The 25,813-nt window shown below is 45.0% G+C and overlaps 1 protein-coding gene across 3 annotated transcripts in view; it reads left to right on the top strand.

The window, feature by feature from the left end:
- The window catches only part of BRCA2 (BRCA2 DNA repair associated), a 2,020,919-nt gene that overhangs the window by 1,492,197 nt on the left and 502,909 nt on the right, over positions 1-25,813 (top strand). For all 3 annotated transcript variants that reach the window (XM_069639263.1, XM_069639261.1, XM_069639262.1), the window contains one exon: positions 20,999-21,143. In XM_069639263.1, coding sequence (XP_069495364.1) covers positions 20,999-21,143 — 145 coding nt within the window. The remainder of the gene's footprint in view (positions 1-20,998; positions 21,144-25,813) is intronic.

The following is a 25,813-nucleotide window of genomic DNA, read 5'->3' as shown; positions in this document are numbered from 1 at the left end:
GGCATGTCAAACCCATGCATTTGTTGTGTGGCCACAGCTGCAGGCACTGTGAAGGCGGCACATGCAGCACAGCTGTGCTAGGGCTGCTGCCATGTACACCCGCATTTGGCTGTGGGTAGTGGCATGCCGGTCTGCCGGTGTGCAGGTAGTTGGGATGTGTTGAGGGGGTGTTGGTGGGGTTCATGCCTGGAGTCGATGTGTGACCTGGTTGCATGCCCATGATGTGTGTGGGGTTTTTGTGGTAGGGCTGGCAGGGTCATGTAAGGGGCATGCAATCCCCATTGCATGGGTGGGTGTCCATGTGTGCGTGCAGGTGAGGCCTACCAGTGTTTTAATGTGGTGGCCGTGGCAGCACGGCAGGCACACAAGCAGTACTCACAGCCTGGATGCACAGTGTCTGCGTCACGGATTCAGTTTTTTTACTTGGCAGTATAAGCTGCCTATGAGTTGTTCTTCAGTGTTCTCAGGTGCTGGTTATTGGGCGGGGGGGCCTGGGTGCCTGGTGAAGGCTGTACCCATGTTGTCCATGCAGGTGTGTATGGGTGTCCCTGCAGGGGGTGGGTGTGATGCAGTATGCAGGTGACACTGGGACTCGTTGCGGATCCGGTGGTAACCCTGCCGGTGCTACCTGTGGTTACCGCCGGACCCATTAATAATTACCAGGGCTTGACTTACCGGTGCCACTGGCCTATTAAAAGTACAGGAGCCGGGAAGTCAGGCGCCGGAAATTTTAGTGATCCACTTTTACATAGAGTCCCATAGGAATCTATGGGAGTGGGTACACAGAAGCAGCGGCAACGTTGTTGACAGTGCCGGTGCTTCTGTGGCAGCTCAGCATGCCAGGGCCGCAGCACCTGCCAGGGAAAGGCTTGTTGGGCGCTGCAATCCTGGCAGCCACTTTAATGGGCAATCATCATGTATGTGCTGGTCAAGTGACATGTGTGCCGGTGAGCTTACAGGCACCCTTGTTTTGAGACCCCCACAGTCAGGATGCGGGACACTGTGTGGTGCCTTGTCATGTGGTTGGGTATGGGGCAGGGCATGTGACTTTCTTAGCGCCACATTCACTAGGTGGGGGGACCATGGTGGTGCTGAGTCGGGTCTGGGTGATGTGGGCAGTGCTATGGCCATTTCAGTGCAATGGTGGTGGGGGGGGTTGCAGGGTGGGCAGGTGTGCGCCTCACATTTTGGCACTTTCTGTACTCCCCAGCATTAACAGGTGTCCCAGCTCCCGCCTCTGCTGCACCGACTCCCTCTAACCCCTTCATATGCAGCACACTGCTGCACTTCTCCTCCCAGGGCAGAAGCTTGATAGGGAGGATGGTCCGCCATCTGTAGCCGTGCAGTGCCTGCAGTGTGCAGCAAGGAGGTTGCGCACCGTCAGGCGCAGGTCGTCCCAGTGCTTGTGCTTGTGACAGTCCTTGACACCCCCACAGCAGTCAACGTCCGGGCAACCTCCGTCCAGATTGCCTTCCTCCGGAGCTGCATGCTGCAGCGATGATCCGCTGAAAAAAGCTCCCTGGCATGCTCCACAATGACATCAGCCGCATGTTGAGATCCGCCTCACCAAACTGTGGCTTGCACTGGCGAGTTTGCAGGATCCTGGCTGACATGTCCCTTGATTAGCTCAGACTCTCAGAAGGGGTGGGTGGCTTCCAGCACAGGGGGATTGCAGTGGTTTGTGATTTTTGCAATGGCCGCTGGGCTCTTTCTGGTTCTGGTAATCACATTATTTCCAATTCCGTGTTTCCGGCTCCGATTCCGCAGTGCTGCTACGTCCGGCATGCACGCAACGGAGGCGGATGCACCGCCAAACTTGGTGGCGGTACATCCGTCTCCACCAGTGTTACCGTAATGGCGGTGGCACCGGTCCCCGCAAATAGGGGATGCGCGCGGCCATGAAGCGTGATCCTACCTTCTTTCCGACGCTCTGCTGTGGCGGAACCGGTGGGACTGCCATCACGGTAACACCAGATTTTTACTACCGGACTTGGAATGAAGCCCAATGTGTCTTTAATTTTCATAGTTTATTCTACTCTGAACTGTATTTCATTTTTTGCATTTCTATGTGTTCATAGCAGATCATGGGTCAATTTATTGAAGATTTGGCAAATTGTTTTTGTTGTCATTACATGCAGTGAACATTTCATTGCCATTTGGAATCTTGGTCATTTCTACCTAAAACCTTTTGAATAACTACTGTAAGGTAATTTGTAATGTGTGTGAGGAACTGGCGGAAGCGTATTGGGGTATGTGTGGGCACAGCTTTCTCTATGTGAAGCTGGCCAGTTAATGATTGGTTACTGCAGTGATTTCAATTGTTTGTGAAGCCGATCTATCACACACCAACCTGCTACCTGTGCAATTCGGTCTGCTGATCATAGCTTCAACTCACAGAAAACAAGCAAATGCGAGTGTCAACCAAAAACGATTTGCTTTTCTTTATTTGAGAATTACAATTGTTTCAAGCCAAACATAAATAAATTCACTGATTCAAAGCCCAAAAATGTGCTTATTAAATAATCTTTGTATAAAGAAAAATAAAATATTCATAGATGGGCAACAAATTATTTTAGAAAAATTACATCGACTGGGGTGCCAAAAACTGGGTGTGTCCCCCAACTTGGCTCCCAGAAGAAGCACGGGCTGTGCCAGGGTTGGGTACCAGGGAGAGTGTATTGGTCCAAGTGGGCACTTGGGTGGGGCCATGAGCATGACTGCAATGCTTTTGAAAGTGTGGCCCAGAATGGAGTTCCAGAGGAGATGGGAGCTTGACCTTTGTACCAGAAAGGGCTTGTGCTAGACTAAGCTTGACAGGTGAGACCAGACTAAATGCATCACACTGAAACAAATATAACATGTAGAGGAGTACTGAATTTAGCTTATACTAAGTATTCGGCTGAATAATACCTATTCAATTCCGGATGAATAATTTCCTGCTGTTTTGCGACAGCAAATAGTTTGTCTCATTTAAATGCAATATAACAACTCAGAAGATATTGAGTGCAGGTTGCGAAAGGGAATCAAATTAATCATTGCCTGAAAGCTCCTGATTAAATATAAGACTACAGGGCATATGTTTTTGCAGGGATCGAAAATTGGGATTTGTCGAGCGGGAGCAAAAAGCAGCTCCTGGGTATCCGGCATAACTAGTTAGGCCGCATGTAACCTCTGGGGAACCAGGAGCTTGTACAGACTGTGCAGCAAATCTAATTTTGCACAAGATGCAATCTAACCCTTTGTCCATTTCATGTCATGCAATATGCTCTAAATGTTCCTTAATTGTGTTCTTTGTCGTTTATGTACATACCCAAACATACATAGTTAATATCACATAGCTAGGTTTGTATGGCACCACTTGTCCAAAGATTCAAAAGTAGCTCCTGGTAGGTTTCAAGCTAACCAGGTTCCCCTTGGCTATAACCAGGAGCTAAATAGCTTCCAGCTCCTGGCAATTTCGAACCCTGTGTTTGTGAATTGGCAGGATGTGGTGAGGATGAATGATAGGCAAGCACGGTTTGTTTGCCTATGGAGAAACTTGAATTCATAACAATTAGTGGAGTGCTTTAGGGATGGGTAGTCTTATGTCTGGCAGTGTGACATGCGCCCCCTGAGAAACTGCATGTTAGGAAATCTCTCTAGCTCACCTGTGGCCCGTCATCCAGAAGGGGTATAGAGAGGTTGGTTTGAGCACTCCGTATGGGACATAGTCAAAGAGCTATGCTCTGTTGGTGAAATTGGTAAAAGGGGAAGAGGTTTGGTAATCAAAGATTTCCCAACTGGCAGCATACCTGTTCTACTTCAATAAGGGCTGGGCAGTTAATTGTCCGGCAGCTCAAGATGCAGCTGACAATTCCCAAGAAATATTGGCCACTTGGGAGAACTAGCTTATTAGGAAATCACTTGAATAACATTATTGGCCAGTCTGCACCAACAGGAAATATGTGAGAGGACAAAGAGTGATAGAGAGCACTCTGTCAGCTGATGTTTTGTGATGAAGTGTTGAAGAATTGGAGACGCACAAAAAGTCAGAGCTTTGCATCCTCTATTATGGTGGGCAGGAGGTGGGTTAAGTAAATGTGATTGAGGTTTGGTGGAATTGTGACTGTCTAACAGGCAAGTACTTTATTACAGTTTGTAGTGTTTTGGCTGATTCTGTAACATGTCAGACCTTTCTACATGTGATTTACCCGCCTCCAGCCATATGTGCTGCTCTAGAGGAGTCCTCTACCATGTTTGGTGTACATGGAGGGAGTTTTAAATATAGTAGTCAGTCTATAAAAGGAGTCGCTTGTGGTGACAGACAGCATAAAGTTGCCCTGTATGTGGATAATATTCTATTTCTTTGCATTTTTACATTGTTTTTCCCAGAGATATTGATAGAGCCGAGGTCTTACCGAGATTTCTTGAGATTTATAATCATTTAGGAGAAATCTAAGGGGATCAGTGTTTCTGTCCCTGTGAGCGAACTGGAATCCATTTTAAAAAGTCTCTTCATTTAATAAACTGATGGGGTGGACTCCAGCTTAGATGGTGAATGGCCTGCATGTAAAGGTATTGCCATTTAACTGGGGGGTTAAAAAACACATATCCTGCGTAGAGTAATGCATCAATCTACAATAGTGAGATATGTGGGAGTTCCATACATAAGAAAATACTTTCTTGCTGCTCATTTAGGACCACTTGTATGAGTGGAACCTCAATTCAGACTATAAATGATGTCTCAATATTGAACAACCTGTTGCATTCTTGGCATTAGCCTCCTTGCCGTTTTTGTCCCAACGGGTAAAGGGTTTGAGGGGAATTTGCTATGGGTGACTAAGCGTACCCTGGGGCCATTGGGATACAAGCTTGAAAATAATACATTCCTGCTGGTTTGGGCCCATTCTCAACGGTCCTTCAGAACCCAGATTTCTATCCCAGTATGGCAAGATTCTTTTCTCGACTTGGGAGCCCCAGCTCTACACGATTGGTAGACCAATGACTTTCAGAGAATGCAAAGCCACTTTTGGGGTTGGAGAAGGGGAACACTTTGGCTACATACAGAAAATATTTGGCATTAGGCAACCCACAGATGCCACTAGGACAGGTATGTGAGCCCAGAGAGGACTAATAATGCCTCCTAATGTGGGTCTTGGAAAAACCTGATTTTCAAAGGTGTACCAATTACATCCAAACAGACACACTTCCATACTTGCGCAAGTGAGCTGGGTGGATGGGAGATTGTACATTCAATTGGCAAAAAATTAAGAAATCTTCAAAGTGTGTGCGTCCATCAAGGAATGCATGGGCAAGATCTGTTTCATGTTGTGCGTGACCCCCCCAAGATTGCAAGCTGTGATTCCTCATGCATCCCCCATATGCTGGAGATATTGTGGAGGGGCGGGAGTATTGGGACATATGTGGTGGGGTTGTCCCACAATTCAAACATTCTGAAAAGATATCCTAATCCATATTATGACCATTACAGGCTGGACCCTACTGCTTGACCTCCCTGGTTCTAGACCTAAACAACACTAATCAAGCTGGTGGTACCCGCTAACTGGTCTAAAATCAGTTACTACACTCCTATTGCAAGTTGCTTGTTTGACAAGTGCTCAGTATTGGGACACCCCTACTGGCTCAGTGATAGCCCAGTGGTAGGTGAGAATTTGGGAAGTTATGGATATGGACAGAATATCACTACTTGTGGACAGGTTTTCCCTCTAGGTTAATACTTGGTCACTGGATATACATTTTGTGAGACAAAGAGACCATTTGTACCATAGTCCTTCATTACGGAAGAGTTTCTCTGTTCTAAATTGTTAGGGAGAATTCTCTGAAATGTGCTAATTCCCTTCTACCTTAGAGACCCCCAGCTCTTTTGCTGGACTTTTAATTTTTATCCTGGAGAGAGTGAGACCTTTTCCCCACTCTCTCATGTATTTTTCTGTGATTTGGACTCTGTTTCTTTTGGTTTTGGAGTCTGACAAACTCCATAGGGATCATTGTTTTACATTGTGACACAGCACCTTCAGTGCAGTATCACAGAGAAAACCTTTGGATTTCTGCTAAGCTTTATATACCTTTTTTGGATAACTACTGTTTGCAAGAGTAGTGAAGTGAAATTGACTTCACTTACACTTGTAACTTTATAGACCCAGCACAGACTAGCTTACAATAGAGTGCTGGAGGGGTTACTTAGTATCCCCTTTGTCTATCTTCTCATGTAACATTTTTATGTTACCCTTTCTACAATTAATGGCTGGTGGCAGTGGTTTACTTTTTTCTACCATTGAGTGTTTTTGCCGCGTGCTGCAATTGCAGCTGCAGTAAAGCACCCATCGGTGCCCATTTTGTCAAAATGGCGCGGTCTTCTTTTTTTGACATTTCTTGTTGGAAAGGTCCTTCTTGAGATTTAATTGATGGATAGTCCTGCGCTATTCCTTAAATAATGCAGCATACTCTTTGTTGTTATCACAATTTATTTGTTTTATTGCGATTGATTTTCTCTTAGGTTCTCTTCATTAAACATTGTATGTTGAAAAAAGAAGAAATTAAAGTTCAGTTGCATTCACTGATAGTGCTTAGTTTCTTGGGTCAATCCTCAATTTACATCCACCTGATAGTGCTTGATGTTTTGTGTCGACCCTCGACACGTGTATCCCCGCTTTTAATGTCAGCGGTCCTTCAGGAGGTATTATTACACTGATAAATTCAATTGCAAATGATAAGTTTTCTTGTTGCAGCATGTGTACATTTTCAAATAATAAATTCCTTTTATACTGCGTGTATGGACTTCGCCCTGAGGACAATAGACAGAACAAAGTTCTGGACCAAATGTATATGCGCTTCAATTTACAATTCCCAGTTCTGATTTATACTTACTGGTGAAGATCGTTTGGTGTTTTAATGTTGTAAACTCTAATTCAAAAGTAGAGTGTTGGTAGCCTTGATAAGGGTTACATGTTGTGTTCCTAAAATAAAACACACATATTTGTGTGGAAGTAATGCTATGAATGAATCACACCAGTCCCTGTAGAGCTTAAGATGCTAGGAGTTAACTAAATATATCTATAGTATCCTACATATTGAGACTCACCTGGTCTTATACTAGATGTTATTTGTGCAGCGATGGTCTCCCGATCCGATTGCATAGTTTACAAAAAGAGGGCCACTTTAAGTAATGCGCAATGACATCATCACGGCAACTACGGCAACGCAATGTCACGTGCACCCGTGCAGCGGCCATCTTAATTTGGGAATGGTATAACCCAGCAGAAAAAAAGAACATTCTCTTCTTTTTTTCCCCTTTTGTCAAAAATGGTCATATTTTTGTATTAAGCCTGAGAATATCTACAAAGTTTACTTTTCAAATTAAATGTATATGTGGATTCCTAGGTTTGCTATGTCCCCTCCACAGACGAATGGCATATTGATTTAAGGTTTACTTACATATTCATACAAGGGTTCATCATAGCTTGACTTGTGTGAGTCAGGCAATATGTCAGCTGAACTTCTTGGACATTGAAACATATGTCATTAACATCAAAGTAAGATACTTTAGTATTGGCGACAACAAACATGATTGTAAATGGTTAGGTTAATATACATTGTGCAATTGGATTTAAGCAGTCAGGTGTAATTAAAGAAAGTATATTCTGAAAATCATAAAAAATGAAATAACGCCTGATCAAAATCGAGACCTGAATGGCAAGTGTCCAAATTACAAATCCATTTGGCTTCTTGCTTTCTAAAGATTTGTTCGGAATTGCCATCTCTGTGGGGGGGAGGGGGCATCACTTTTCAATACCAAAGAACCTAAGTTCACTGAGTTGTTGTTTGGTATGTACTTTGTGAAAGTGCATAGCTATAGGTGATCTGAAGTCTTGATTTTGAATCGCTCTAATGTGTTCTCCAATTCTTGTTTTGAGTGATCTGATTGTATTTCCTACATAGATCAGCTTGAATGGACATGAGATTCCTTAAATTACATTTTTACTGTTACAGTTGATCAATTGCTGGATATTTTCTTGTGTGCCGTTGGGTATTGAGGTAGTTGTTTTTCCATCGACTGAGTATTTGCACCTTGTACATGGACTACACTTATAATTTCCACGTAATTGTGGTTTTAGCCACATTGTTGTTGGTGTCTTTGTTGTGGTTTCTCGATCTGGAAATGAGATGGACTGAGTTTGTCTTTTAGATTTTTAGCTTTACGAAAGGTGATAGTGAGATGATCATCCAATATTGTATGACGATCTGAATCTGTTTTAAGGAAATTCAGGTTTTGGGCAAGAATCTTTTTGATAATATGAATGTTTGGACTGTATGTTGTAATGAAACTTATTTTGTGTTGTGAGTTGTCATAGATGAGCTCTGGTTCTTTTAAAAGTTTTTTGATAACTCTTTCTGATGGGATCCTGACTGTACCCTCTTGCCTTGAAGTTATCCATTGTCCGAGATACATGTTTTGCAAATTCTTCATTGGTAGTGCAATTTCTCCTAACCCTTAGCATTTCACCATAAGGAATGTTATTAACTACATGTGTGGGATGATTGCTGGTCGCGTGGAGTATGCTATTAACAGCAGTAGATTTGATGTTTAAAGTAGTATGAAGCATGTTGTCTTGAATATAAAGGGTGATGTCCAGGAAATTGATTTGTGATTGGCTGTGCTGTGTAGTGAGTTTCAAATTATAAGAATTGGCATTACGGTAGTCAAACTAAACCTCTAATTGTGACAGAGTGCCATTCCAAATCATGATGATCTTGTCAATATAACGTCTCCAAAAATAACATTATTGTTGTGTGTGAATGATGGGTGCCGCCATGCGTGTTCTAGTTCGTAATGCCCAATATACAAATTAGCATATGATGGGGCATACTTGGCCCCCATGGCGGTTCCTTGGATTTGTTTGTATAGTTGTTTATTGAATGTGAATAAGTTGTTGCTCAAAGTAAGATATAACATTTCCAAGATCATCTGGTTCTGGTCATGATAAGATATAGATCTTTTTCTTGTTCCTAGTTCCCTTAAGGTAAGTATTTCTGAGTTTGTTTTGAGTCGCTTTGAAGAATATATCGATCGCATTATCTGCTGGTAGGTTTGGCACAAATGTTGACTTAGGTTTAAGTCGATTGGTTTCTGAAAGTCCTACATCAATTTGCTCCGTTGTGAATGATTCCATGGTATATTGGTCATCAGGGTCCGGTATGTTTAATAATTCTACATTTAGTTATACTTGTTCAACTGTTAGATCTGATGGGACTTCACATGTGGTGGGATGTTTCAGAATGTCTATGTTTGCAAAGAATGTCTTTAGTTTTAGTTTCCCGCCAAATTGAAATAAGTCTACAATGGTAGAGAAGTAATCATATTGGTTCGTAGGACAGAAACTTAGTCCTTTGAGTGCTGTTATTAGATGGGGAGAGAGATCTACGTTGGTGAGGTTGACCACTAAGTTTTGCGACGTGGCAGAGGATTCTGTGAGCGAGTCTGTACTCCTGCTTAGGATTTGTTGGTGTTTGTTTTTAGATGTGGATCTTCTGCCCCTTCGGGTCCTGGATTTGGTATCATAGTATTGCCTCGGTTTATATATGGTCTTGGAAGGTTTCTCATTTGTTTTTGTTGAATGAATTCTTCTAAATAAGAAGAGGATGGAATTGCAGGTTGGGAAGAAGTTGACTTTTCAGTTGGTTGTGAAATTGCTATTATTGGTGGTCCTTCTTCTAGATCTGTGTCACTGACAGTGTCTGATGTTAATGGTGTAGTTGGTGGTTGCGTCACATTTGGTTGTTTGGTCCTTTGATTGTACTGTTTGTTGAAAGTATAACTCTTTTGAATTTATAATCTAGTTCATCTCGTAGAAATTGTCTGTTTTTTAATCTTGATTTGTGCTGAGTATTGATCTATTATATCATCTAATATTTCGTAGTTTTTAAAGCTTTTCTCTGATATGTTGAGTTGTTCTATGTCTTCCTTTATTTGTGTTGATAAGTTTGTTATGTTGTCTTGCTAACTGAGTGACTGTAAGCCCGTGAAATCTTTGCACTCCGATGCAACACCGGATCTCGTTGGGAAAGTAACATAGCAACTGCCGGCGATAACAGACTCCCTCTTTGCTGTACCATACTGTGAACCGAACTCGGAGGCTTGAACACGCAGTCTCGGATTGAATATCCCGCGGACAGGCGAGCGTGGGACGACGTGGACCAACACAAAGAACTGTAGCAGAAGCACGGCCCTAACCACACCACCAGAAACCGTTGAGTTGAAATATATCTCGTACCGCATTGGGAACTGTTCTCCCCAAACTTAATGAAGGCGGATTCTGCTGAAGAGCTAACGTAACCGGGCCAGAGGTGTGCCCTAACCATAACTACAGGTTGGTCCGCTACCCACGCTCCCAAACGTTTGATTTGCTGCCCCCTTTGCCGATGCCATGAAGCTACACTAAAAACTCAATCCGAGCGCTACACCGGAGGGAGAACAGGCCACTAGGCTGCAGAGAATGTGCCACGTATAGCGCAAGTATTTATTATGCGTGGGGCAGGTGTAAACGCAGAAAGTGGGATATAGGGAGTGCTAACCTAGGATCCCTTGAGGTAATAACCTGCACCAGGTGGAACATTGACCTGAATATAAGACACCACAAAAGTTCCTCAGAACTATACAAGAAGCGCATACCCTACCATTTGAAACATTGTAGTGCACTAAGAGCACATTTCGCTACAGAAAGGGGAAAGGTAAACCTGCACTACTAACTAGGAGAAGTGACGCACAGTATCCAAGGAGATACCTCTGACACCCGGGACGAATCCAACCACCTACAATGCATCTACAAAGTGAAGAAACAGGGTGTGAATACGGGATCCTAGAACGAAATTGAACTAAAAGAAAACAGACAGAGCGGAGGTATCTGTTGTAACCACCGGCAGGACCACTCACAAAATGCTGAAAGGCCAACAGAAAATTGACTTATGTCGGAGCTAAGCCCAAAACAACTAAACAGGTCTCTGACCAGCCAGAAAATGACCATGGGGCACCAACGGCATCAGGGGGAGTAACCCTAGAGAACCTCATGGCAGCAATTCAGGACACATGGATGGTGCTGGTGACCAGGATCCAAGAAGTGGCGGTAGATGCCTCATTAGTACGAGCGGACCTGGGGAAGGTGAATGAGAGAGTGGCAACAGCTGAACAACAAATAAGTGACTTGGAAGACATCAAGGAAACTATGTGTAACAAAATCCAGGGCCTCGTGAGGACCTCAAAGACTCTCAAGGATAGAGCAGAGTACGCCGAAGGACGTTCTACGAGATGTAATATCCGATTGGTGGGGGTTACGGAGCGAATGGAGGGAGACAGCATGGAACTCTTTGTTGAGAAAATGATACTCGACACACTATGACCCTGTGGCCTCTACAAATTATTCACAGTGGAGAGAGTGCATAGGGTACCAGGCCATCCCCCGCCTCCAAGAGCGCCCCCACAGGCTATCATGGCCAAGCTCCTTAATTTCAGAGACCGTGATGTGATCCTGCAAGAAGCTCGGTAACTGGGAAAATCCCGATGGAAGGAGCGCGTATCCTGATATTCCCTGACTTCACTCAGGAGGTACAGAGACAAAGACAAGCCTTTGACTCAGTAAAAAGGAAACTACGGGAACATGGCTTGAAGTACATGATGTTCTTTCCGGCCAAATTGAAAGTGTTGGCAGATATGATATGATATGATATGGTATTTATAACGCGCCTATACACAGGTGTTTCAAGGCGCGACGAGGCAGGGAGGGGAGGAACAAGGGGAGACAGACAACGATCCTACTAGGCCAGGTGTCATTCAGATCGCGCAAGTGCAGGGGTGGGGGAGGGGGAAAAGTGCAAGGGGAAGGGGAGGGGGGGAAGTGCAGTACAAGGTAAGTGGCGAAAAGTAATAAATAAATAGGGCCAGCTGGTGGCAAGTGCAAGATAAGTGCAGAACAAGTGCTGGGGAAGGGGGGGGAGGCTGTAGGGATACAGAGACAGTCCCGCAGTGCAGAGGGGTTCAAGGGCATCAGTGCAAGTGGAGAGTGGCTGGGCCCAGGACCGAGGCCGTTTAGAGTGGTCCAGTTTCAGGATCAGTGCAGTTTCAGTGAAGAATTAATTTGCTGTTCAGCAGGGGAGAGGGAGAGAGAAAGCAGAAGCAAAGAGGAAGGTTTTGAGGTGCTTCCGGAACCGGAGATGGTTCTCCTCAAGTTTCAGGGAGGCAGGAAGGCTGTTCCAGAGGAAGGCCCCTGCTGCGGAGAGAGATCTACCCCCAGCTCATTGCTTCGAGAAGCGGCTAACCATGAGGGAGTTGGAGGCGGATGAGCGAAGGGCTCGGGAAGGAAGATATTTGGGAAGAGAGAGTTGAAGGTATTTAGGACCCAGGCCCCAGAAGGCCTTGTGGACAATGCAGAGGGTTTTGAACTTTATCCTCGCAGCCACTGGGAGCCAGTGTAGAGATTTCAGTCCTGGAGAGATACGGTCCCTGGGCTTGAGGCCAAGGACAAGTCTCGCAGTTCTGTTCTGGATGAGTTGCAGAGGGCGGAGAGTGGAGGCAGGCAGATTAAGATAGAGGCTGTTACAGTAGTCCAGCTTTGAGAGAACCAGGGCTCGGGAGACAGTGAGCTTCTGGGGGAAGGAGAGGAAGGGAAGAATACCTCTGAGGAGGTGCAGCTGGTAGTGTGACCTCTTGGCGACGTCAGAAATATGAGGAGAGAAGGAGAGTGTGGAGTCGAAGATGACCCCAAGGTTTTTTGCCCTGCACGTAGGAGCAGGGAGGGGGCCAAGGGAGGCAGGCCAGAGAGCTGCAGGGAAGGAGGGAGTGGGAGTACCGATGAGTAGAATCTCAGTCTTACTGGCATTAAGGCAGAGGTCATTGGTGGCACACCATTCTTGGATAGCAGACAGACAGTCAGAGATGAGGGAAGGAGAGGGGGAGGCTGAGGGTAGCCTGAAAATGAGCTGGGTATCGTCCGCACAGCACTGGAAATTAGGGCAGAGAGTGGCGATGCGGTGGGCAAGGAGTGCCAGATACTGGTTGAACAGCCAGGGAGAGAGATTAGATCCCTGGGGGACACCACAGGTGGAGAAAAAGATGTCGGAGAGGAAGGGCCCCAGTTGGACCTGGGAGGGTCGATTTGAAAGGAAAGAGGTCAGCCACGCCAGAGCCTGACCAGTGATACCTAGGTTTTCCCGGAGACGGTTGAGCAGGATGGCATGGTTGACAGTGTCGAAGGCAGAGGAGAGATCGAGCAGAATGAGAACACACGGAGTGTTGGAATCGAGGTTCAAGAGCAGGTCTTCACGGATGTTCAGGAGAGCAGTTTCCGTGCTTCTGGCAGCTCTGAAGCCAGATTGATGGTCATGAAGACTACCAACAGATTCAGCATGGAGGTTAAGCTGGGAGATGGCCAGTTTCTCCAGGAGCTTGCCCAGGAAGGGAGTGATGGAGATAGGGCGATAGTTAGCCGGGCAGGAGGGGTCGGAAGAGGGTTTCTTGAGAAGAGGGTGCACAAGGGAGTGCTTGAGGGGGGAAGCGAAGACTCCAGAGGCGAAGGAGTGGTTGCAAAAGTCAGCCAGGGCAGGAGCCAGGGAGTCGATGTGGTCCTTGATAGTTTTGGAGGAACAGGGGTGAACCTGTTTAGACGAGACTTTCATTGATCGGACTTGTCTGGAAACCTCGTCAGCAGAGAAAGGTGGAAAGGCAGAGAAAGAGGGAGGAGGGGTGACCGCAGAAGGGCCAGAGGGAGGGCCGGGTAGGGAGGGAGGGAGGTGAAAGGAGGAGAGCGAGGACAGGATGACCTGAGTTTTAGAGATGAAGTGAGAGGCCAGTGCAGTGCAGAGGGCCTGGGAGGGGACAGGAGAGGTAGAGACTGCAACAGGGTTGGCCAGCTCCTTGCAGATTTTAAAGAGTTTGGCGGAGTTGTTTGATACCGCATGAGATGCGGGCTTGGATAAGGGCTCTCTTCTTGGTGAGAACGGAGAGCCGGTACTTCCTTTGGAGCAGACGGCAGGCCAGTTTGTCAGAGGATGAACATGAAGCACGCCATTTCCTCTCTGCAACCCTGCACTTGCGTTTTAGGGTGACGAGATCCGAGTCATACCAGGAGTTACATTTGGCTTTGGGCTTCAGGCGGATTCTCATGACCGGGGCAAGGATATCAAGAGTAACAGATATAGCAGAGTGGAGCATGGAGAGGGCTGTGTCAGGGTGGGAGTCAGCCGAAGGGGCAGGGGGGGGCGAGAAGGTAGCAGCGAAAGCCTCAACTGACACACGCTTCATGGGTCGGATGACCGAGAAGGTGGGTGGCAGTGAAGAGGGTGGCTTTGCCTGTGGGGTAGGGAGGGGGAGGTGGGAGGATAGGAGAAAGTGATCAGTCCAGGAGAGAGGAGTGGAGAGAGGGACGGAAAGGGGAAGGTCAGAGGAGATCAGAGCATCAAGAGTGTGCCCAGCAGAGTGAGTAGGCCCGGATGGGAGAATAGAGAGTGAGAGAGAGTCGCAGATAACCAGTCGCATTTCTTCAATACACCGACCGACGCCTGGGACTGACTGGAATCCAAATATAGCCAACCCACCAGCTCAAACGGACAGAACACAAAAGGATATAAGAAATTATGTAATGGTATGCAGAGTCAGAATATAACAGACATACAGTACGACCAATACCCGATGGAACCGTGAAGGACAGAGGGAGGTAGCAGCAGCAGAACTTACAGCGTCGTTGAGGCCAACCCCTGACTGCGACCTCACCAATCTCGCCTACACAAGCAAGATCAAACGAGTCCCACTTGTATCTTTTTTTATTAGAAATGTTTGTTGACAGAGCCCCATCACAGTTCGAGGCAGGAGTACACTCCTTCGCCTCAAAAGTTTGGCGGATACGATCAGTTAAGGGGGAAGGGTACCGGGAGGGGGGAAAGGGAGGAGACAAAGGAAAAGAGGTAGCAGACGTAGTACAAACACCATACAGAAGGCAGATTACATTCAGAATGGTAACATACACCACAATCAGTATGGGCGAAGGGTGGCAAATAACTTAAATAAGGGGATAGCTACACTCAGTGACAAAACAAAACGATCAGGAATACAACGGCAGCTCTGGCAGAGGGAACAACTAGAAGGACCAATACACCAACCACAGAGTGAATGTCATGTAAGATAGGAACTTGGAATGTAAAGGGCATGGGCAGAAGATCTAAATGCGCTCAAGTCAAACAGTTCTTACACAAACTTAATATCCAAATCGCACTGTTACAGGAGACACATATGACCAAAAACGATCTCAAGGTACTGCGAAGGAATTAGGGAGGTACACTCGTAGGTACTTCATACTTGTATTCCCGGGAGGTTCTCATTTTGGTAGCGCCCTCGATACCATTACAAATACAAACCATGATGGGAGATTTCCTAATAAGGGGCACACTAGAGGGACACACTAATTGCATTGGGAACTCATACGCGCCTAATTCGGACAACGAAGACTACTTCCAAAAAGTAGGAGAGCTATTAGGTAAAACACAGTCCAGACATTCTCACTTGGGGGGGAGTCTTCGATCTATGTCTGGGTTCAAATAAGAATTGAACAGGAACAGGAACCTATCACTGACCCCGGTCATCACGATCCCTAAACAGAATAATACAGGAACTAGATTTACAGGAATTATGGAGGAGGGTCACACAGAAATGACAGCAAGTAGTTTTATTACTGGCCGGTACATGGGTCACACTCTTGTATGGATTACCTCTTCACGGGCACTGAGGGTGCACATAGATTCTCCCAGACAGAATATTTAAGCAAAATAATCTCTGACCATGCCCCACTGGTCACGGTACTGCAGATGGGTCGACGCCGGCCTGCAATGCCAACCTGGAGGATAGGAACGGAATAACTCGTAGATGGAGCCTTTAACGCAATGATAAGGGAAGAAATAATCTCCTTCCTGGGCAATAATGAGGGATTGGTGGAGGAGGTAGGAGTTCTCTGGGAAGCCCTTAAGGTGACAATTCGAGGGGTGTGCATATCAAAAACGGTGGGGATAAGGAAGACACTCTCCTGGAAGCTGAAGGAATCTGAAGGCAAGATTAGGAATCTGGAAATTGAGCTGGGAAGAGGGAAGGAGGTGGGGCAAGAATTAGCAGAGGCAATTACGACTCAGGCTTTGCATCAAGAAGCCCTACACAACTTTGACAGGGACCGCTATACCAAACGAGTCCACGGGGAGGGGGACAAAACGGGTCGGCTGCTGGCGTGGCTGATTCGTAAGGAACATCGAAGGGGCACAATTAAGCAGGTCACTGACAGTGAGGGTACCAGGGTAACCACACACCAGCAAATCAATTAGACCTTTCGAGAATACTACAGAGCATTGTATTCTAGCGAGGGGACGTACTCGGAACAGGACGCCTCAGACCTCCTAGAAATCTCACAAATCCCCCAATTGACGGCACTCCACTAGAATCCCCCATAGAGGTTGAAGAAATTGAATGGGCACTAGCGACGATGCAGACAGGGAAGACCCCAGGTACAGATGGCTTACCGGTCGAATACTACCTAGAATATGCTGATATATTGCTCCCGGTTCTGCAGAGGGTCTACAAGAATGCTTTCTCTAGGGGACCTCTACCTGAATCCATGCGGGAATTATTCATAAAAGTTATCCTGAAACCCTGCAAAGACCTGCTACTTTGCGGGTCATACCGACCTATATCACTCTTAAATGTAGACAGAAATCTACTAGGGAAGATAATAGCATTAAGACTGGAAAAGGTTGCTATTGGCATTTTACACCCGGACCAATACGGTTTTATATCAGGTCGAAACATCTCTATGAATATCAGGAGGTTACATTTTATAATGGAGCACACTCACCAATCAGAGGAGGAATTAGCATTGATGGCACTGAATGCAACCAAGGCCTTCGATTCAGTGGAGTGGAAGTGGTTATTTAAGGTTCTGGGAGGTATTGGGAGCACTGGATCCAACTACTGTACACGGACCCTCAAGCAAGAGTAAAAACTGGCGAGTGGATCTCAAGAGGTGGACACTAGAGAGGGGTACCCGACAAGGAAGCTCGGCATCCCCGATTTATATTTGCTCTGGCACTAGAACCCCTGGCAGGATACTTCAGGCACTATATAAACGAGACAGGGATTAGAGTCTGCGGCATAATGCACAACATATCCCTATATGTGGATGACGCACTGATATATGTAAGCAGCCCCAGGGTGAACATCCCAGTGATATTAGAGGTACTTCATAATTTCAGGAAACTGTCGGGCTATAGTGTCAACGAGGAAAAATCCTTGATGATCCCCCTGGGTGCCATGAGTATACTATCATTGGACTCACTCCACCAGGGAGGTATCTGCTGGGAACCAGAATCATTTTGCTACCTGGGAACCACTATCTTTCACAACTTGGAGGAGACATTTGAGTTCAACAGAGGAAGGAAGGGCACTGACGGGTATAGGGGAATCGATAAAATTCTGGCAAACCCTCCTGATCTCACTGTTTGGGAGAATAGCCCTATGTGAGATGGTGATACTACCTAGGTTATTGTATTACTTTATTAACATCCCATTTCAAATTAAGAAGATATTTTTCCAGATGCTAGACGCCTAAATTAGGGAATTGCTCTGGGGATCCAATTGATGTTGGGTGGCACTGACAACTCTGCGAAGACTGCATGCGGAGGGATGGCTTACACTGCCAGATAACGAGGGATACTATGCGGTGGCCCAGCTGCAGACAGTCTCTAATTGGGTGAACACACCGGAAGGGGGATTTACAGTGCCTAAGAAGAAATTGCCCCAGAAACAGGAAAAGGAATAGAACTATTGTGGAATCCATCAATAATTGAAGAACAGAGCGCAGTCTATAGAGTACCAAGGGAGGTCTGGACAAAAATATGGAGGATCCCTTGAGGCCCACACCTGTATAGCCCAAATCTACCATTAGGTTTTGACCCAGAAATCAAAAACCTACTGGCTAATCTGGACAGGGCTAGACTAAAGAGCAGAAGGTGCTCAAGGGTGGGTGACCTCTAATAGGGGGGGGAACTATTACCATTCCAGGATTTGCAAAAATGATAAGGCTTGCCCGAAGGAGCCTTTTTAAGTTCTGCTCGATTAGCCAAAAGATTGGCTACCCTGTGGGAAGACACCGCGGATGAGCCGGAAAAAAAGGCCTTCTAATGCACCAAATGCTAGATATCACCAATAGTCGAGGACTGATCTTGTGTCTTTATCAACAGATAAAAGGTAGGAGAAAACTCCCAGAGTTAGCAGTGAAAGCAAAGTGGGAGTGGGATGTAGGAAAATAGATACCAGACGAGCAATGGGTAAAAATATGGGAACAGACCCGTAAGGTGTCAAACGCCAGGTTCAGACGCATTCAATATAATTTTATTCACAGGGTATACATGACTCAATCCAGACTTCATATGATCAGTCCACAGCAATCACACATCTGTCCTAGATGCAAGAGAGCCATGGCAGGGTTTTGGCATATGACCTGGGGATGTCCGGTAATCTAAGCATTTTGGGAAAAGGTTGTGGATAAGACTAATGCCTGGACTGGTAGCATAAACCTAAGCACACTTGAAACTTGTCTATGGGGCTTACTACTAGGGGGAAAACGTACGAAACCCAGGAGGAAAAAGGTGGCCTTTCTTCTTATACTGGCCAAACGCAGAATTGTGATCTCTTGGAAACGCCGAAAAGGCCCAGCGATCCAAAAATGGTTGAAAGATGTATACCACTGGAGGATGGCAGAGATGGTACAGCTCAGAAACCAAATTACGATGGACACAGGGGTGGACAATAGTATGGACTTGGGACAAATGTTGAATGACATGATGGCCTCTGCCGATCTGCGTCCTACATAAAGGGAGAGGTACCAGGATAGAAATGATGAGACACAAACTGTTCTCTACTGAGACCCGTACTAAATGCAGAGGCGATCTGTGTCGTGGGTATCATGAGTGAGGCCCACACCTGTGCAGCAAACAGGTGGTAGAACTACCAACCCTCCATTTCGAACAATCAAGGCTAGAACACCTGCATCACACTAAATGTGTGGTCTGCCTGAACCTGTGAAGTATATAATTGGTAATAACTGCTTATTTCTTAACCTACACAAAAATTGTTGACATGTTGATTTAACGTTAATTCAAAATATATGCTGGGATACGAGGAAAGGTTCATGATGACTCGTAAAAATAACAGCAATGTATGAACACTATAAAAATGTGCAATGTTAAAGGCTGTGTCCATCCATCAATAAAACAATGTAATTGCATTGGGGGGTCTAAAGTACTTGTTTGAGAAACTTGTTAACCATTGTTTCTTCCCCTCGCCTTTTCCTTTTTGACACCAAACTCAGTATTGCTCCAAATGTACCAGTGATATATCAAAGTCCACAGTGTCCTAACAATTGAAGTTAGCGCTGGGTATAGGAAGTGTCTGCGTGCCATCCCAAATGGGTATTTACGGATTTATTGAAACTGAGAGTGTGTAGTTTTGAAATATATTTAAGTGTTACAAATTTACTCCCTTCTAAAGAAGGCTTAATCAAACTGACTGTTAAATTAATAAATATTTGTTTAATCAAGAAACCTTGAGTATAAGTGTTATTTGGATACCTGTCACTGTGAAAGTCTATGTTACAACCCTACAGCTCACATTGACCTCTCTTGAGATAAGCCTGGCTGCTCAGTCACTCTACCAACTTGTGTAGTACATGCTTATACCAAAGGTTGGGTTAACTATTGCCAAGAGGACAAGGCTGGTGCAGTCTCCCAGAGGGTACTGGATATAATCTTGCCTAACATAAATCCTCAGGAGAGCATGCATAAATGGCAAATGTGGGACATCATGATTATTTATGAGGTGGGTGGGTATTAGAAAGTATGACTGTCTAGATATATTTGGTGCTTGACAGGCATACCTACCGTTGACTTGGTTTATTTGTCTGTTTCGATTATTGTATTGTCTTTTCCTTCTATTCTGTTTTATTAGTTGATTCATTGTGTGTATATTTTGTTGACTTGTGCATTATTTCAAAATGATAAATAAAGCTTTCAAAGAATAATACCAGAGGGATGGAGTCCACGTACCTCGCATGTATCCTCGACTTAAGTCCTGCATGAACAGACCGAGATCATGTATGCATTTGTGTCAGTTGGAAGGCAGGTTTGAAATTCACTTTCTATGCAAGCAACCTTACAACTTGGAATTGTTCATTGCAACCTATCACTTTGTATTTGTGAAGCAATGGTTTTACATATGCAACATCCTTCCGTACTTCTCGTCCTGGCTTTTTTGTTAATCTGTTTTTTCGTTGATTGTGTGTGTCAAATAAGAATTATATGGGGATTAAAATAAAATAAATTAAACGTACAACACATATTTAAAATGCTGTTTTCATTTAAGAAAGTATATCTTCCAAGTTTGCAATTTGATTTATTATATAAAATAACTATTTTGCTTCGGCCGAATACTTGACCAACAGACTATTCGGTATTCTTCTGAATGCTAAATTAACTATTCATTAAAACCCTAATAACAGGTACATAAGTAGAGTTCCAGATTGTAAATGTACTGGGCATGGCCAGGGATTTGTGGAATAGGATAGGATTCTAGTGGAACGTGAAATGCAAATAGTCAATGTCAATGTTGGCTTCAAACTCAATGCTTCAGATCTCTGAATCCAAGTTCCAAATTGCTGCTGTAGTGATTACATTATGTAAATGTATTGCCACGGTGCGCTGCAAACAAGTGCATGGTAACCGGGTGTTGATCTGGGTTCTGATAAACGGGTTTGTGCTCGAGAGTGCTGAAAGGAGGGTGTAAGGGACATGATGGCGCTGAAAGTTTGCTTGGTGCAAATGAGTGAGTCATTCTGTGCCTAAATTCTTTATTTCAACTCTTTTCTTAAGACATTGAGGCATGTTTAAATTGACAAATATATTTTATTTCTTTTTAATCCAGTGGATGGAAAAAATGGCAAATGGAATGTATATATTTCGCAATGAGCGTGCGGAAGAAAGAGAGGCTGAAAAACATGCTGCAAAGCAACAAAAGAATTTAGAAGCATTATTTGTAAAGATTCAGGCAGAATTTGAACAAAATGAAGGTAAAACTACTACTAATATATTATTGGTGTTTAGAGGTCAGTGCTTGAAATTTTAAAAAGTGCCTGTTATTTTGAGGGGTATATCGTTTTGAATTCTCATGTGAAAGCATACAAAATAGAACAAGTTTGAAATGAGATACTGATTACCTGCAAAATATCCAATTTGGACATCTGAGTTGTATAACCATCAAACGTTATGATTCTTTAAGGCTGGGTTAGTTGTCTGATTGCATATTTTATCCAACCTCAAATGTATTTAATTTTTTCTGATTTGCTTCGGGTATAGATGGAGCAATGCCTTTTTGAGGGCTAAACAATGTGAATTTCTGAATTTCATGGATGTATGCATTTATATGCTATGTTATAAAACATTTTGCAAACCACATCGATTTAATATAAATATTGTACATGCCATACATACATGTTAAAATTGGGTTGAGGCGTCTAATTGTCAACCTTGTTTAGTAATGTAATGCAGTTGTCATTTGTATAGCGCCTTTTCCCATTGGTATTGCCTAAAAGCGCTGTAGGTGAATGCCCTTGGGGGACCGAAGTCCAAGGTATGGGAAATTTGTCAAAGGAGTTTAGAATGCGTGTGTACATTTTAGCCAATAGAAACGTAGGTAGGAGTGGCCAAGTCCCTGCTAGCTACCATGTTGAGCTGGCATATGTGGATGGGTGTTGAGGTAATCTGGAGAGTATGCAAGGACAGGAGACTCATCATTTGTGCAGCTAGACAACATTTTTGTCATGGGGGATAGCTGCATTCTTATGGCAGAGGTGTTGTGTCTTAAAGTAGTGTATGATAGCAGATGCATGCAGGTTTGTTGCCGTGCCTTGGGCTATCTTCCATAAGCATAGAGTGTGATACGTACCAGTGTGTCCTGGCTGGTTTCCTAGATGCAACTGAATTTAGAATAGTGCGAATTCAAAGCATGGCTGAACTCTGCATAATTGCTACATTCAAAATGCATCTCAGTTCAACTCAGTGGCTATACTCAAGAATGGAGCTGAATTTAGAAGGGGCGAGTTCAAAGTGCGGCCAAGTTCTATACAGCGGCCATACTCAAAAGGCAGCTAAAGAGAACACATTGGCTATACTCAAGAATGCAGCTGAATTTAAAATGGCTATAATCGCAATGCAGCTAGATTTAGAAGTAGGTGAGTCCAACGTCCGGCTAAGCTCTGCACATTGGGTATACTCAAAATGCAGCTAAATTCAGTACAGTGGCTATGCTAAAATGCAGCTAAATATAACAATGGTTATGCTAAAAAAAAAAAGCAGCTGAATTTAACTCGGGCTGTACTAAAAAAAATGCAGTTAAATATAAGATATTGGCTATACTCAAAATGCAGCTAGATTCAGCACAGTTGCTATACTCGGAAGGCAGTTCGATTTAAATGAGGGCGAGTTCTAAGCGTGGCTAAATTCTACACAGAGGCTATACTGAAAAGTGCCACTAAATTGTACACAGTGGCTAACCTCATAAGGCAGCTGAATTTAACACAGTGGCTGTACTCACAATGCCGATATAATTTACACAGTGGATATACTAAAAAATGCAGCTAACTTCAACACAGTGGCTATACTCGAGGCAGCTGAATTTGGCAAAGTGACAAAATTCAAAACGCTGCTAGATTTAACACAGTGACTATACTTGGAATGCAGCTAAGTATAACACAGCGGCTATATGCAAAAAGGAGCTAAATTCAGCACAGTGGCAAAAAAAGCATGGCAGGGGTGAACGCTACGGTGAAACTATAGATCAGGTAATATAAGACAGTGTCATGAAATCACAAATACAGTCCTGGCTCTGCAACCATATAGTTGTCTGTTACCTGGAAGTTGCTGCATGGGATGCCTAGGGCGAACAGGCAAACAGGCGAAGCAGGTGCCCTAGGCAGGTGCCCTTTGCCTTTACCTTGGCCCTTAGCCAGCTGCCCGGGCAAGGCTGCCCTGTGAGCTGTGCTTAAGAAATGGAGAGTGGGAGGAGAGAGAAAAAGGACAGACACAAACAAAGGACCACAAAGGCAGTGCCCTCTAGAAGCAATCCAGCACAAACTATCTTAAATAACCTATGGAATAAAATGTGCTCAGGTCATTTTCATTACTATACTTAGACTCAGTTTCATGTTTATACCATTTTAATGACAGTGTGTTAGAGCATTCATGGTAAAAGGAGTGTAGTCATATGTGCTAGGGGATGTATGTTTAAGCTCTGTCCTGTGGGCCTTTGTGTGATCTGACTGTGATGAATCAACTTCCGGGGTACCAGTGGTCCAGGGATGAATATCGGTTTCTAAACCATCAATCAGCCCCACACCTCAAGTACACCAGAAGGGATCCGAACAGATTGGAAACACAAGTAAATTATAAACTTCTTGTCCAATTTTGGTAACGTGGCCCGAACGGCAGACTTATCTCCGCAAGGTCGTGGATCGTTGGCTAGTTGCAACACAACAAAAATACAGTTATTACCCAATGATAAAAGGGACTGTCCATCATCGTTGTATACAAATATCTACTTTTTTATTATTACAACAGAAAGCTCTAGCAAGATACAAAATACAACCTACCCTGTAAAGGAACACAGTGGACAGACAGTTTCACGAAGGAAAGGGTTCCACTCTGGATACTGACAAGGATAGTCGGTAAAGCAATCAGTCTTCACTGTTAAAGGTTATTTGGTTTCAGCACCAAGGGAGCAAGGGGTCTTAAATGTCACTAAGGGTCTTCGGAGAAGGACCAGGGGGACAGAACCACAATGTTCCTGGTGCTTGACTTGATCTTGCTGCTCGACAGCATTGAGTCTGTTCCAGGATGCCTTGCAGCTGCTGCGACAGAGTTCAAGACGGGAGACAGCTGCGGGTATCAGACTGCAGGCAGTTCAGCACGCAAAGCTGAACGGATGGGTGCAGGCTGGCCTACACAGCGGCTCAGGTTCAAGAATCATTGTCTCTGTGCTGGTTGGCGGATCTGGAACGCTGGTCGAGGCATCTCGGGCGGCTTTAGTGACTGCAGCGTGACAACCACCAGCGGTGCAGCTGATCGCTGTTTGAGGGCCCGACTGCCTCTAAAATGACCTTAAAATATGGATGCGGGTTGATGTTTGTTGTGGCACTCCTCCTAGCTTCCTTGCTGGGCACGTGTCCTTTACGGCAGATGGCCCAAAGCTGAGAAGAGTGTTTGCAGGCAACGGCCTTGTCCTTTGGTCAGAGATTCTCTGGCACTTCCCACCTAGGAAGCTTGCTGGCAGAACCTAGCAGGGCACACTGTGTGCTGCCTGGGTACCAGTTCTGGAGCTGCTGGACGGGTCCTCTGAGGTCGGTCTCCCTCTATTCCCTGGGAGATGTTTAGGGGAGGGAATCTTGCTTCCCTCTTGGAATTCCTGGCCTTCCTTCACTGGCGGAAGCTGTAAGGTAGACTTTACCTTCAGCCAGGGTCCAAATGAGTCCAGCTTCTTACAGCTTTCAAACTCAGGTGATCTGCCAAAAAAGGGTATCATCCCTCTTTGAAAGCCAAATGGGCCCCAGTAATTGATGCAGACTATGCCTACCCTAATGAACCAATACTGGGTCCCCACCAACAATCTTCTGTTATACGTGAAGTCATAACCAGAGTACTTTGCAACAGGAAAGGAAAGGGGTGAAAACATGTACTACTAAGTCCCACCCATCTTCCTGACTGTTGTGGATCAAAGTGTCACTCTGGTTGATTGAGCTCTCTGTGGCTCCTGATCAAAGTGCTGGTCCCCCTTGAAGTTTGTGGCAAGAACAGACTTTCTGTCTCCATCAAATCACATACTTCTTCCCTCTGAAAGGGGGTCCCCCTGCAGGGGTTGCCTACTGTAAACAGTTGTCTCTGACGTTCCATTTACTGCCCTTTATACTGTGAGAAAGTGTCTCACACACTAGTTCCCGGGGATCTGTCATCCAGGTGGCCAGGACACCGACATTTCTTTTGAATCCGGTTCCTGGGGGTGGACCAGTGCGGAGAATCACCTGAGTGAGGGGTCTTTTGGGAGTGGGACTCCGGATGGTGAGATACAGTACCCCCTTCCCTGTAACAACTTTAGCCCATCCTACCAGGTAGGATACTTTGGAACTCTAGCTCCCCCCTCCCCCAGACACCCTTTACAACACCAACACTTTCACACGGACAGGCCCCTAATGGGAGAAAACAGACTAACACCAGAGCAGTATACCTAACTTGCCCCAATACAATGGTCAGGTGAGGTCATGCAATTACTGACCATCACACACACACACACACACCTGACTTCCATTAAGCTTCCCTACACGGATAAAATCCAGAGCTCGAGAGCACACTCGAAGTGAGGCAAAAGCAGGTCTGGGATGGCAGCTGAATGTGAGGAGAAAGACAGCAAAAAAGAAGGGGCTGATAAGGGGGAGGGGGCGTTCCTTTGACCTTTTTAATGAAGAACCGTTACTTTCTAGGAACTTCAAGAATAGAAAAAGCGTAAGAGCGGAAACCAGGCTGAAGAATCCTGCATTGTGTGTCCGAGATACACAGGGCCCTCCTGCGTTAATAATTAAGGCAGGGAGAAGCAGCAGCCGCTGTGGTACTGTCCTTGGCTCCAAGAACATCTGAGAAGTGGCAGAAGTAAAAGTTAAAAGGAGTTATATTAAGAAGAGAACAAAGAATTGTG

Source organism: Ambystoma mexicanum, chromosome 7q (assembly GCF_040938575.1).
Source record: "Ambystoma mexicanum isolate Mex_15411 chromosome 7q, UKY_AmexF1_1, whole genome shotgun sequence".
Classification (NCBI taxonomy): Eukaryota; Metazoa; Chordata; class Amphibia; order Caudata; family Ambystomatidae; genus Ambystoma; species Ambystoma mexicanum.
This window is presented reverse-complemented; position numbering and strand designations above follow the sequence as displayed.